General features: G+C 40.5%; 1 protein-coding gene across 5 annotated transcripts in view; it reads right to left on the bottom strand.

The window, feature by feature from the left end:
• JADE3 (jade family PHD finger 3) overlaps positions 1-12,363 on the bottom strand; it is a 65,946-nt gene that overhangs the window by 6,317 nt on the left and 47,266 nt on the right. For all 5 annotated transcript variants that reach the window (XM_042041547.1, XM_042041571.1, XM_042041553.1 and 2 more), the window contains 4 exons: positions 10,594-10,805; positions 7,868-8,035; positions 1,994-2,110; positions 1,062-1,535 (listed from right to left, as the gene is read on the bottom strand). In XM_042041547.1, coding sequence (XP_041897481.1) covers positions 1,062-1,535; positions 1,994-2,110; positions 7,868-8,035; positions 10,594-10,805 — 971 coding nt within the window. The remainder of the gene's footprint in view (positions 1-1,061; positions 1,536-1,993; positions 2,111-7,867; positions 8,036-10,593; positions 10,806-12,363) is intronic.

The following is a 12,363-nucleotide window of genomic DNA, read 5'->3' as shown; positions in this document are numbered from 1 at the left end:
CTGTTCAGAACTGGAATCTCTTTACCCAGAAACAAAATTCCAAGATTCCCCAATTTATATTTATCCCAAGATATAACAGAGTAGAAAATCTTGTGGCACAAGAAGTCTAGAAACTTGGAGACAGGCATTTCAAATTATGAATCACCTCCACCCAAAATAAGTACCTCAATTTCAACAAAATTTGGTACAAACCAAATGTTTATCAAACAAAAAGCCTGACATGGTCTCTTGAAAAATAAAAAACAATCTACCCCCAAATACCAATCCTCCATCTGAAGCATGTTATGGGTTTGAAATTTTTTCTTAAAGTAAGCTTCCATACCAAAAGCAGTCCTGGGAAAGATCTGAGATTGATTATGACAGATTCAAGACAACTGACAGGTGCAAATCTTGGCTCCAACAATCTTCCTGTATTTTCATGTTGTTCTCTTCTCAATATTTGTTTCTCCTTTTCTTACAACACTATTACCTCTCTTCTGATTTTACTTCCCCTCTCCTCATCACATCTACTTTATTACCTTTTTTATATTCACTATCTACCTCTAAGCACTTGAAAACCGCGGGTCACCACTACCCAACAGGCCAACCTAAGGGGCAGCCTCCAAGTGGTAACAAGCCTTACTCTTACTTTTTGTTTAATAAAAGTAACATTTTTTTCTCATTTGATATGTATCACTAACTACTACTACAGTGGGTCAAATAAATTTCCTCATTTTTTAAACACTTACTCAACTGAAGCTGAAATCATACAGTCAACTACCAAATATGTCCATTGTGCATAGAAATATGCATCTTAAACCACATAAAGGAACAGCCTTCAAGCAAGTCAGGAAGCACTCCTCTCACATTGGATCTTTCACTGGACTGAGAGGGGCAGGTCCTGAAAGTCTCTGCAGCAGGCAGTGCAGCATATCAAAAGATTGGCGTTACTTTAAAAATTTTTTTAAATTATTATTTTTAAAATCATCTCCTTTTGCTTTCCCCATTCCTACTTTCATCCACAATGAAAGATCTTGCTCACCTGCAAATAGTTTTCAAACCTTTACAAGTTAAATTCTTACCCTCTCTAGGTCCTGCCTTAAATGCATGAACATCCTCATGCGAGTATGAATGCTATCTTCTTTTGGCTGCACCAAGCCATTTTCTTCATCCTCCTTGGGAGGAAACAATGGTTTGTTAAAGTTACTTTTTCGCTTTAATTTCCAGTAATTGTAGATGAAGTCTACAGCAAGTTTAGGAAGGCCCAGCTCTGCTGCAACATCCTCCACTTTTACTAGTGAGTAAAACTCTTCTTCCAGCTCTCGGAGTTTTTGGGCTCGCAGGCTCGTTTTCTCACTCTCTGTTTGCTTCTGCTCTGACATGCTCTTGGGGTGCTCCTCAACATCAGGCAGTGAATTCTGTTTGTTCTTGCTGTGCTTTAGACAATATGACTTGAACTTGACCTCATCCCCATCATCCAGGATAGTCTTCATCTCTAAGCTATGCTCAAAGGCACAGGTGACATGAAAGGCAGTGATGCAGCTTTTCACGGAGCACTGCATACAAAATAAAACAAAAAGCCTCAATTACTAACAGTAGCAGCAAACCAGAAAAAAAGGACATAACTACCTCAACTACATGAAAATCCATCCCTACCAAAACCTATTTCCTACACGTTCTTAAAAATAGTACCCTTGAAGATGGTATTACCCAATTTAGTATTTTCTTGTTTGCAAAGAGTGTTCAGTGGAAGGAATTTTCTGCCCATCTTTGATACACATAGTAGTGCCTCTTAAACATCTCAGCCTTATTCAAAAGGCAGCAATCCAGACTAATTCCTAAATCCTGTCCAGTCAACTAATTTGATAGCAAATGGCTATGAAGAAGCACACATCTATCCAACCGTCATCTCCATTGTAAAACATCTCTGAACACAGGAAGAACAAAGTGCAAAACTGAAATTGCCCTTCTGACAAATTCACCCCTGCAGAGTCACTATGGGACAAGTACGTACCTGAATGCAAGCACCAGTTTTCAGTTTGCATAAACTACACACTAGAGCCCATCGACTTGGTGGAATGTGAGACACCTTTGTGATTGGCTCCATCCTTTCTGGGCAAGCAATACTAACCTGTAAAGAAACAGAACAGAGTAGAAAACTGTTATCAAAGGGGAAAAAAAACCCCAAGCTCTCCATTTATAACAGAAGAAGAAAGCCATTCATTTCTCTTCCTGCAAGATCTCCATGTGCTCATACTTCTTAGAAAGGGACCCCAAAAGATCCCACAAGCAGGTGATAGTGTGGAATACTATCAGTTTAACCTGGTGACTAAAAGTTGCAATTATTCAAAACATTCGAGGCACTTACAGCACTCCCTTGTTATGAATCAGTGCCCTGGTTCCAGCCAGGACAGGGTTAATTTTTACAGTAGCCAGGAGGGAGCATGGCTAGGACTCAGAGGTTAGTTTATACCAGCTCACATAATTTTCTGAGGACAGGGGGAAGGGCTCTCTTCTGGTCAGGGTAAGTGTGGCGTGAAGCGAGTGGTCAGGTAGTGTTGGCTCCTTCGTTACTGACAGTGCAGCTCTTACTGTTTATTTTCTTATTTCACTGCTGCTTCCAGTAAATTGTTCTTATGTAGATCAGTGATCTTTAGCATTTGTGCCTCCAAATCTCCTCTCCAGCCTGCTGCAGAGGAGGGGGGAGTGGCACATGGTTTGAAGTGCTTCAGTAGGAACACTAAATTGGGGAATACCATTCCTAAACCACTACCAGTTGAGAGACTGCAGCAAGTGATACTTAAGTTTTTTCGATTCCCTTGTGGTTTTGTTTCTGTTTTTTTTCCCCAGTGCTGTTTTCACAGGTCTAACTTAAAAAGTGCCAAAATACAAGCCCCTCAGAACAAAACAGGAACGCTTTCCTGAAAAGCTCTTTCTATAAAATCCCTAGATCTGCTACAGTATCTACTCCTGTCAACTCAAGATTTGGGACAGAACCAGATCTATCAGTCAGCAGCCAGGAAAAGCCTTGCTTCCCAGCCCTGCCTCTCCACTAAGCATTCCCATTGCAAGAGGTGATCCTATACTAACTGATTTCCTAACTATGGATTGTATCAAACATAATTTGAGAAAAAACACAACAAGCTTCTCTTATTGCAAAGCAGGATATATTGTCTTGTGCTAATGTTCACGTACTTAGACTGGATGATCAATTTGTCTCTGGTAGACCAGATTAAAGATATTACTAAAAGAAAGAAAGAAAGAAAGAAAGAAAGAAAGAAAAAAACAGATACAGACAGAATAGCTTTTCCTATTCTTTGTTATATTAACTTCCACATATCCATTGTGATAGAAGTTTCTCAGTTGCCTGTTGTCTATACAGGGCAATGAGGACTGTCCTCTATGATTTGGACACCAAAACAGATATATCTGTATCTGTAGGCATCCCTGAGCCCCTCCTGACAGGATTTATCCAAGCACAGAAACAAAAACTTGGCCAGCTCTGAATGACTAACACGCAGAACTGAGCCAATATGAGAATGGCACATGGCAGAAGATTTCAGTGGGATAACTGTCCCAGGAACACCAGCCTCCAAAAGTTTGGATTTTGACACTTCCACACTTTTTGAATTTAGCAGCTGCGTGCCTTGGAGGGCTACCTGGCTGAAGCAAAACCACAATGCTGATACTAGCTAGGAAGCTGTCCCACACTTTCTAAAAGCAATTCATCTGAATAGAGCAGACCAGTATTTCCTGTGGTGGGATATGGGCTTCTTCCCAAAGGTGTCAAACCTAAGAATTCAAAGAAAGGAGGTTCCTAGGTCATGCTCTGTGGCACTGTGAGGCCAGAAGAAAGCTGATGGCTTAAAAAAGCAGGTAAGGATGAGATTTCAACAACAATTATTTTGGTTTTTTGGAAAATTTTAAGAGCATTACGCTACAGTAATTTTCATAGATTAACTTCACAATAAGAGTCACCCATGGAAATCGGGGTTGTATGAATTAGTTTAACATGTGATAATTAAACTGGTGACTTTACAAGAACCAGTAGCTGTATTTCCTAGCTTCCCTTTGGGGGTACACTATCAATCACTTGATGCACATACTCATTTTGAAACCTGTTTAATCCCTGAGGATGAAAAGCTCTGCTTCAGCAGACCTCCTCAGTGAGGTAGACTTACCCAAAGATAGCAGTGCTAAGTCATAGTTGCTATGCTCAGAATATTTTTGCTATTCTCCCCTTATCATACACTGCTTTAAGGATCATTTAAGTAGGTGGAAAAAACAGCTTTGCAAGAGATTACTCAGTTCATCATTTCCACATTAGGAAAAAAAAAAAAGCTGACCAGCAGTTCATGCATTAATGACATAAATTGACTCAGATATATGTTTGTCACAGTACTTCCTCCTCTGATCTGCCAAGTGCAAGCCCACATCTTCTGGAATATACTGAGGTGAACCGGCTGCACGGCATTTCCAAAAGTCTTCATTAGGAAGACACTGAGATGCTTCAGAAGGTTCAAGTTTTAAAGAAGAACAGGCAGGCAATATGTAATGCCCTCATGAGATAGAGGCAACAAACAATTCAACCTCTTGTGGCCTTCCTATAAATTGGTGGAAAAGTGACAAGACTGTCCCTGGAATGCCCAAATAGTTCAACAAAAACATGGTCATCATTCTTAAATATGATCAAATGTAGCTTTTTTACTTCCAAAAGGAAAGAGCCTAACTTGACCATGCTCAAAACAGCTGGTTACAAGTTGCACAGGTATTTTTGAAACAATATTGTACTAAGATTGGCTGTTACAACTACACTAAGAGACAAGACTTCCTTTAGGAATTAAGGGATTGTGTCAATGTATCAGGTTGTCTATATTCTTTTCAAAAAGAAACCAGAATCTGCCATGATTTTTTTTCTGGAGACTAAGTAATACCAACTTTCCCCTGGGCTTCCCAGCAGGAGCTGGGAATTTATGTAGACCTTTTTAACCCCTGTCCCTCTCTGCCCCCTTAAATGTTCTCCCTGCTTCTTCCCCAGAGGAGACCCATAAGGTCAGGAAACATTTATATTGGAAATACTGTTCATTCAGCTTGTAATGCTGGCTGTTGATATTACCCCACTTTGTAAAAGCACAAAGAGGCACTTACAGAGTCAGGTGCAATTTATTTATACTGGCCTCGTGCCACCTGCATGTTTCTGCAGAGAGGAGTCAAGGCAAAGTCTGTTTGAACTTTGCTGCTCACAAGGGATCCAGAGAGCAGAGGCCAACCTTTTCATCCCCCAAGAATTCCCATTCCAAGGCAGAAATGATCCATCTGCCATAACATGTAGTCATTTTCTCCATTTCTTCACCTTGCATCAGGTTAGATCTTGACTGCTATACTCTGAAGAAGTTCTAAGAGTGGGAGAGAGTGAAGACAATGGGCTGTTGAAGCCTATTATCTGCAACTGTTGTGCACATGATCAATCACCCTGCTGTCCTCTGCTTCCCTGCTAACTGTGCCACCAACAGCTGCACCAGTACACAGGGATCTCCATCAGGCTGGGAAGGGCAGCCCAGTGGCTTGAGCACAGTCACTCACAACAGCTGCTCCGGACAGTCAATTTCGTCTTTCCTCTACAGGCGGGGGGGTTAGCACCTTCTGCTTCAGCTAACACCACACTGACTGGCAGAGGACATACCTGTAATAGGTTATCTAAGGCAGAGAAAGACCTTGAATTTCAAAACACTCAATACAGGTTTTCTGGTATCTGTGTTTCCTTTTTTTTTTTTAATTTAGAAGAATGCCTTTAAAAAAAACATGAAACAGACCACATATTTACACTAAAGCAAAGTAAAGGCAGAAGAAAACGAGGATATAAATCAACAATGAGTATACTTTGGAAAGTAAAAACCTTTAAATGTCCCAATCAGTCAAGGGAGCATAAAGAAAGCCTTTAAACAGCATTAACTCACAAGGAAGGCAGGGAAGAAAACACATTTTAAGACAGTGCTGAATGAATTAACGCAGGAGAATACCTGGCGCAATTGACTGCAACAATGCTAGACTACACTTGGTGACTCACAAAGCCTCTTTGAACCTTTTGCCACAAGACACAGACATGTTTATAGCCCCCTCCTCCCTGCATTCTGCCTTGCTCCACTTTGTTAGGGCCACAAGAGGAAATACCAGTGACTCTATAATTAATCTGTTTCTTTCACGGAGTTCCAGCATGCTAGTACCTTGGGAAGAGAAAAAATGAGATATGAGAATACACATTCTCCCGTGAAGCATCCATACCTGGGTCTTCAAGCTCTATGTCTTTCTTGCCCCTTGCAGCACATAAGGCCACTCCAGACAGGAACTGACCTGCCATTTTAGTAGAGATTTACAAAGGTTTTTTCTGGCTTCTCTGGTAACTGAATTGTTTTACAAGTGATTACACACAAGCCCGAGAGAGAAAATGGCTCCAAGAGGCACTTCCCTGCAGGCAGGTGCCACCTCTTTACTATGCCTGACACACTTGCTATTGGTGTGGAGGGGTGGAGGTGTCCAAAGCCTGGAATCACTAAATGGGCTGTGGAAACAGCTGGATTCAAGCTCTCCCACCGTGAGTGTCCCCCAGCAGCTTCTCCTCCTCAGCCAGAGGGAGGTGGGCAGGCAGGAAGCCAGTGTGTGCTTCCTGCCCTGCCATCACCTGCTCCCAAACCTCACTGTTCCTCTTCTGCTGATGAGAACAACATGGCAAACACATGCAGAATGGACCTCTTAGAAAAAACAGTCAGCTCAGAGCCAAGGAGAGCTTCCAGTCAAGACACTTAATAAGTACAGGAGGAGAAATGATTTTTAAAAAATAAATATTTTTTGTTTTCTTCTCAGCTCCTCTCTCCTTGAAGGTCAAAGAGATGCCAGAAACTACAAGAAGGCCTGAAAGGGGAAAGTGCAACTGCAAAGATTTTCTCCTTAAGAAGCAGATATTAACACCCGAGACAACTAAGAATTACACATTGTATCTGGTTGCTAAGTTAAAAAAAACCCCCACCAAAACAAAACACCAAAATCTTAACATCTTCCTCAAAGTTGTGCACACATTAGGCCTGTCTGCAATTGGGAGCAGAAGATTCAGAAAATACTGTATCCTTGATTTCATGGTGCTGACAGACCTGGCTACTGCTTCACATTAAACCACCTGCCATAATGCATTTGTGAAACTTACCAGAAATAAAATGTAAATATTCCAAGTGCAGAATTAAACATAAACTCCATCTATACCTAAGTGAACTTTCTGTTTTACAGAACTACACTGTGATGCTAAACTTGATTCAAAATTGAGGAGAAGTGTAAAACTTCATTATGACACTCTCCATATATGTTATGTACAGATTTATCAAAAAAGCCTTTACTTATGAAGCATAACATGGAGTTAAAAATTCTCATCTCCCCACCATTCAGAAAAAACCTAATTCAAAGAAACCTTAACTACAAATTTTAGCATACATCCTATAGAAATAATACAGTGCAGGCATTCTTTAAACAAACAAACACAACTAAGAAAAAAAGTGGAGGTATTAATGCAAATTACACATGCATCTGAGCACACAAATTCATCAAAAAATAAGAGAGACAATGAAGCTGCAGTTGTAAGATACAGCATATTTCAGCAGTCCTTTCTAGCAGGTCACAGATACCATAACGACACCAAGAAGTGATTGCTGAGTAAATGGAGGTAACAAAGTGACTCATTAATAGAACATAAGCTGGACTCTATCCGAGTCTTCACAGACTGAGAAGGCTTATCAGAATAAACCCCAGTATTATGTCAGACAAAGACCTTAAATCACGAGAATGTAAAAGGGCAGATGATGGAACAAGAAGGAGGAGGACAGGACAGAAATTAGGTTTTTACCTCTGGAATCCAAAGAGCACAGCTCACATGTGCCCACTTGGTCCCTGTCCTGGTAGCTTTCATGGCACCTCCTCTTTTGGGACAGAGGAGGCACTGAGGATGTATTCCCAGGACGCAAGTGCGACACAGCCAGCTCCCTTCAGGTACTTTTAAGATACCATAGCAAGCCTTGGAGAAAAACAGATATTGGAATCATTGTGCTGAAACGATTTCACACACAAGCATTCATATTCACACAGAGGAAAGCTTGCAAAAAGTAAAGGCACAATCTGGCCTTCACTTAATCTTTCTGTGATTTCTTTACCTTAAAATGAGCCAAGTGATCCAAGAGAGAAACAGCCTCAAAAGCAATCGTTTTTACATCTGTTTATAAAACATATCCATTGTGACTGCACAACAGCACTGGTGTTATGAACCTTCACCTTTGCTTTTAGTGACTTTTAAATTTCTGAAGTGAACAACATAGACATTTCTTTAAATTAGCTTCTGTATTTAATACTTTCTAAAATCACAATTTCCTACTGCTAAGAACTTAACACTCTAACATAATTCTATTTAGATGTGAAGGGGTATGAACTACTTGACCAAAAATAATTTCCTGCAATGTTTGCATACTTTTTTCTTTGACTATTTATATAATATTGCAACAAATATTAAAGCATATACCAAAATTATAAGATGCTAGCTTTTATGCCTATTTCCCAAGTATTAACCACAATATTAACCACAAGTATTTTATGCCTATTTCCCAAGTATTAACCACATGGAAAATGAGAGATTTCTTAAGTTTTGCTGGGTTATGGGTTTGAAAATTAAAATAAAAAAAGCAAAATAAATAGTTGGATTTCCAATTCAGATTCCTCGTGGTTCTTAATGGAACCAGCGATGGATCCTGCTGTACATACTCATCCCCCTTGCCCCCCATGAAGCTGAGCATATCTGAAATCACTGGCTGCCACCAAGGTCTAATTTCACTCAACCACTCCAAATAAAAGTTTTATCCAAAGGGTGGATATCACAGGAAATCTCATCATTTCTAACACTATCTCTGGTAATGATAGCATTAAAAGACTCAAAAGATTGGGATCATTATTTGTAACCATTCCCTCAGATTAAATCTAGAATAAAATTCCCATACTTGCCTTTCCAGCCTTCTGACTATAAGATCTTCGTATTTAATATTAAACAATATCATAAAACACTGCACATTTATGTTAGCCTTGCAGGGAGGGGGACTTTCCTGAATTAAATGTGTCAAGACTGTCTAACATAAATGTTTTTTTGATGTGACAACTCTGTAAAAGCTCAACAGGGGGAGCTGCAATCTAAATTTTACAAGTGTTCTTTTCCTCCTCTGTGGCACATTCCCACAAGAACTCTTTCTGTTACTAGAGCAGAAGTGACATTACCTCTAAGATCATATCTAGGGTGTTGGAAATGGACTGAAACCATTTTCTAATTTAAACTGATAAGCAAAGGATGCCTAGACTACTAAAACAGTGTTTTCACAATGTGTTTCAGCCAGCACAACAGGGTACCATGAAGGAGGAATTTTCTCACACTCCTCCTCCCCTCCACCTCCAAACTGTGTGACAAACAGACCTGAGGCTACTTGTTGAACCAAAGCTGATCCAGATTAAAAATGAAACAAGTTGTTGTTATAGTTAGGATTAGCTCTAGCCCAGACACGCTCTCCAGTTTGTTTCAGGCAGATCCAGCACAGGGAAGAGTGAGGGGCAAGGAGGCAGCAGACCATCAACTCAAGCTTAGCTGTCAGCAGACAACCATGAGCCTTTGACTGCAAATCCATCACTACTCCTTAACAGCCACAAGCAAGGACTAAAGCAGGCAGCCCAGCATCCAGCCACATTCCTGTCACTGGCCACCTTACTGCCAACTCAGGCTCACACAGCTGCTTTACACAGGGACTCAGATCAGGAAAGCAGCTGGGCTGGAAGCCAGCCTACTCTGAGCAGGGAGGTGACAGGTCCTTTTTCACCCAGATATGTTTTCCAAATATTACCTGCAGTCAGTACAAAAATACATTAAAAAAGAAGAACCTTCTTGGTCTCTTTTCAATTTATAGCAAAACTCCCAGAATAGGATGTATACAAATCACAGGATTCATATCCCTTTTCTGACTATAAGGATACCTCTACCTGACTGTGGTGAGCTCGGGCAGTGTAAAGTCTTGGCTACATCTGAAACACTATAAACATGAGCACCATTCAGACTGAGACCATGGTTTTTGCAGGTGCTGACGCCTTCTGAAAAAGACCACTTTGTTGAAGCGCCTACACGTGGTTTCAGATGGCTAAATTTGGCTAATTAACTAGCCAGTAAACGAAAAAAACATAGCTCTGAAACAAATGATCTTTAGATTTCTCACGAATAGGCAAGCCAGTATTTCCTGCCCCATTTATCTTCAAAAGCAGGTTTAGTAATAGGGGGGAAAATTGTTTACAGTCACAGAGGAAATACTTGCATGTCCCAAAAACACACTTTGCATTCCTGTTAGACTGTAGCTGTCCACTTGTTAACTATGCTAGGCCACTTAATCTACTGCAATTGTTAAGAGTCCAAAAATTCACCTCAGTATCGCACCACCCTCCGTATGTAGAAAACCGCAAAGTCCTCCACTTAACATTTAATACCTGTTCAAATTCCACACTTGCCTGGGTAAACTCAGACCACAGGACAGTGTCAACATTTCTGCAGGCACTAACCTGATGGACACAAATATTACACTTGTCACAAAACACCATGTCATTCCCATCTTCACTGTCTGGGGACCGGCACACATCACAGATGACGTCCTCATCATACTCGATACCCAACCCTTCTTCAGTCTCGATGGCATGATTCATATTCTCATGACAGTGCCGCTCCAGCACTTCAATTGTCTTTTCCATCGTGTTTTCATCCAGGAGCCCACATCCTACAACATGGAAAGGGAAGGGCAATTAGAGGACAGTCAGATGCTTCTGACTGAGTCAGAGAAGCAGGAAGAGAAAAAAGACAACTTCGAGCAACTAATGGAGTAGACACAGCATCTAAAAATAAAATAAAAACAGACTTTTCACTCACAGACTAATTATAACATTGTTTTATAAATACAAGTAGAAGTCCTACTTGAGTAAAAGTTTAAGTTTTATATAAACCACAAGGTTGCACGTTGAAGAAAATACTACAGCATAAAAGACAGCAGTTGCTGTAACTGCTAGCTGCTCCCATACAACCTTTCCTGCACCTGCATCATTTTACGAAACACCAATGAAATCCAAAAATCACACACTGTGTTCTTCTGAAGACTAATGCCCTAGAAATAAAACTTATCAAGAATACTTCATATCTTATAATGATACAGAAGTTGCACCACCCAGTACCTCTATGTCCATCGTGATAGTGATCAAAGCATGATGATTATGAAAAGTGCTTTTATTTTTCTGATTTTTTTTTTAAATAAAGTAGTAGATAAATACACTATTGCAATCTATACTATCTGTTCACTCAAACACTACACATGCTATATATACTCACCACTATCAAACTTAGCATAAGCATGACCACTTAGAAAGTATTTGCTATGAGACTAGCCTTCAGCTTGCAGCTTCAGGACATGCACTGTGTAAGAAATCCTACAATGTTCACAGCTATAAGACATCTCCAAACTGCATCTTACCAAAATCCTTGGTCAAAACTGATCATGATCTTCACAGCTTACAATTTACTCAGACCTTCAAATGCTGGGGTATTAATGTAACATTAATCGCAGAGGCTAATATTTTAACTAAGCCTAATTGTGATTCCTTGTTACAAACAATAAACAGGGAGAGTTAAATTGTTCTCTCCCATGCCCTAATACTTTCTCATTCCCTGAATTAAAAGAATTACAGAATCAGTCAGGTGGGAAGGGTCCTACAGAGGGCTTCAGCCTCTGCCCGGGCTCCAAGCAGAGTCAACAGTAAATCAAAAAAAGGCTGTTGCTAAAGAGATATGTCTAGTCAGATCTTGAAAACCTCCATGGATGCCCCCTTGAAAAGCTAACAGCTTTTGCTAACAGCATTCCTGTATGGCTGGGAAGCTTGTCCTTGCTTCTAGTTCTTATATACATCCTTGGGCAGTGGAGCTCAGTCATGAACTCCCTACTTCACCAAACCAGTCTCCCAACACATCTACTCGTTTTCCTGAATGTATAAGTGGAACTTTCTTGTGCTTGGAGGACAGTGTCCTTAAACTTCTGCTAGGTCTCTTCAGTAATTCCGCTCTTCAGAGCTGCCTCCCAGATCCCACCCAGTTACTTAAGTAGAAACATGCTGTCCTGAAGTCCAGGACCAGAAAAACTACTTCTTCTCCTCACTCCCCTCCAGGTCTGTCACCACTATTTATTTCATAGCTGTTACAGGCAATGCTGCCAGTGATTATCATCACTGCTCTACAGGTCCTTCCTATTTTATTAACAGAAAATCCAGGAGATGCCAACCTGTCCTCCCTAA

This window comes from Corvus kubaryi, unplaced genomic scaffold (assembly GCF_017639235.1).
Source record: "Corvus kubaryi isolate FWS band 111438036 unplaced genomic scaffold, C.kubaryi_AGA036_p1.0 133, whole genome shotgun sequence".
NCBI lineage: Eukaryota > Metazoa > Chordata > Aves > Passeriformes > Corvidae > Corvus > Corvus kubaryi.
This window is presented reverse-complemented; position numbering and strand designations above follow the sequence as displayed.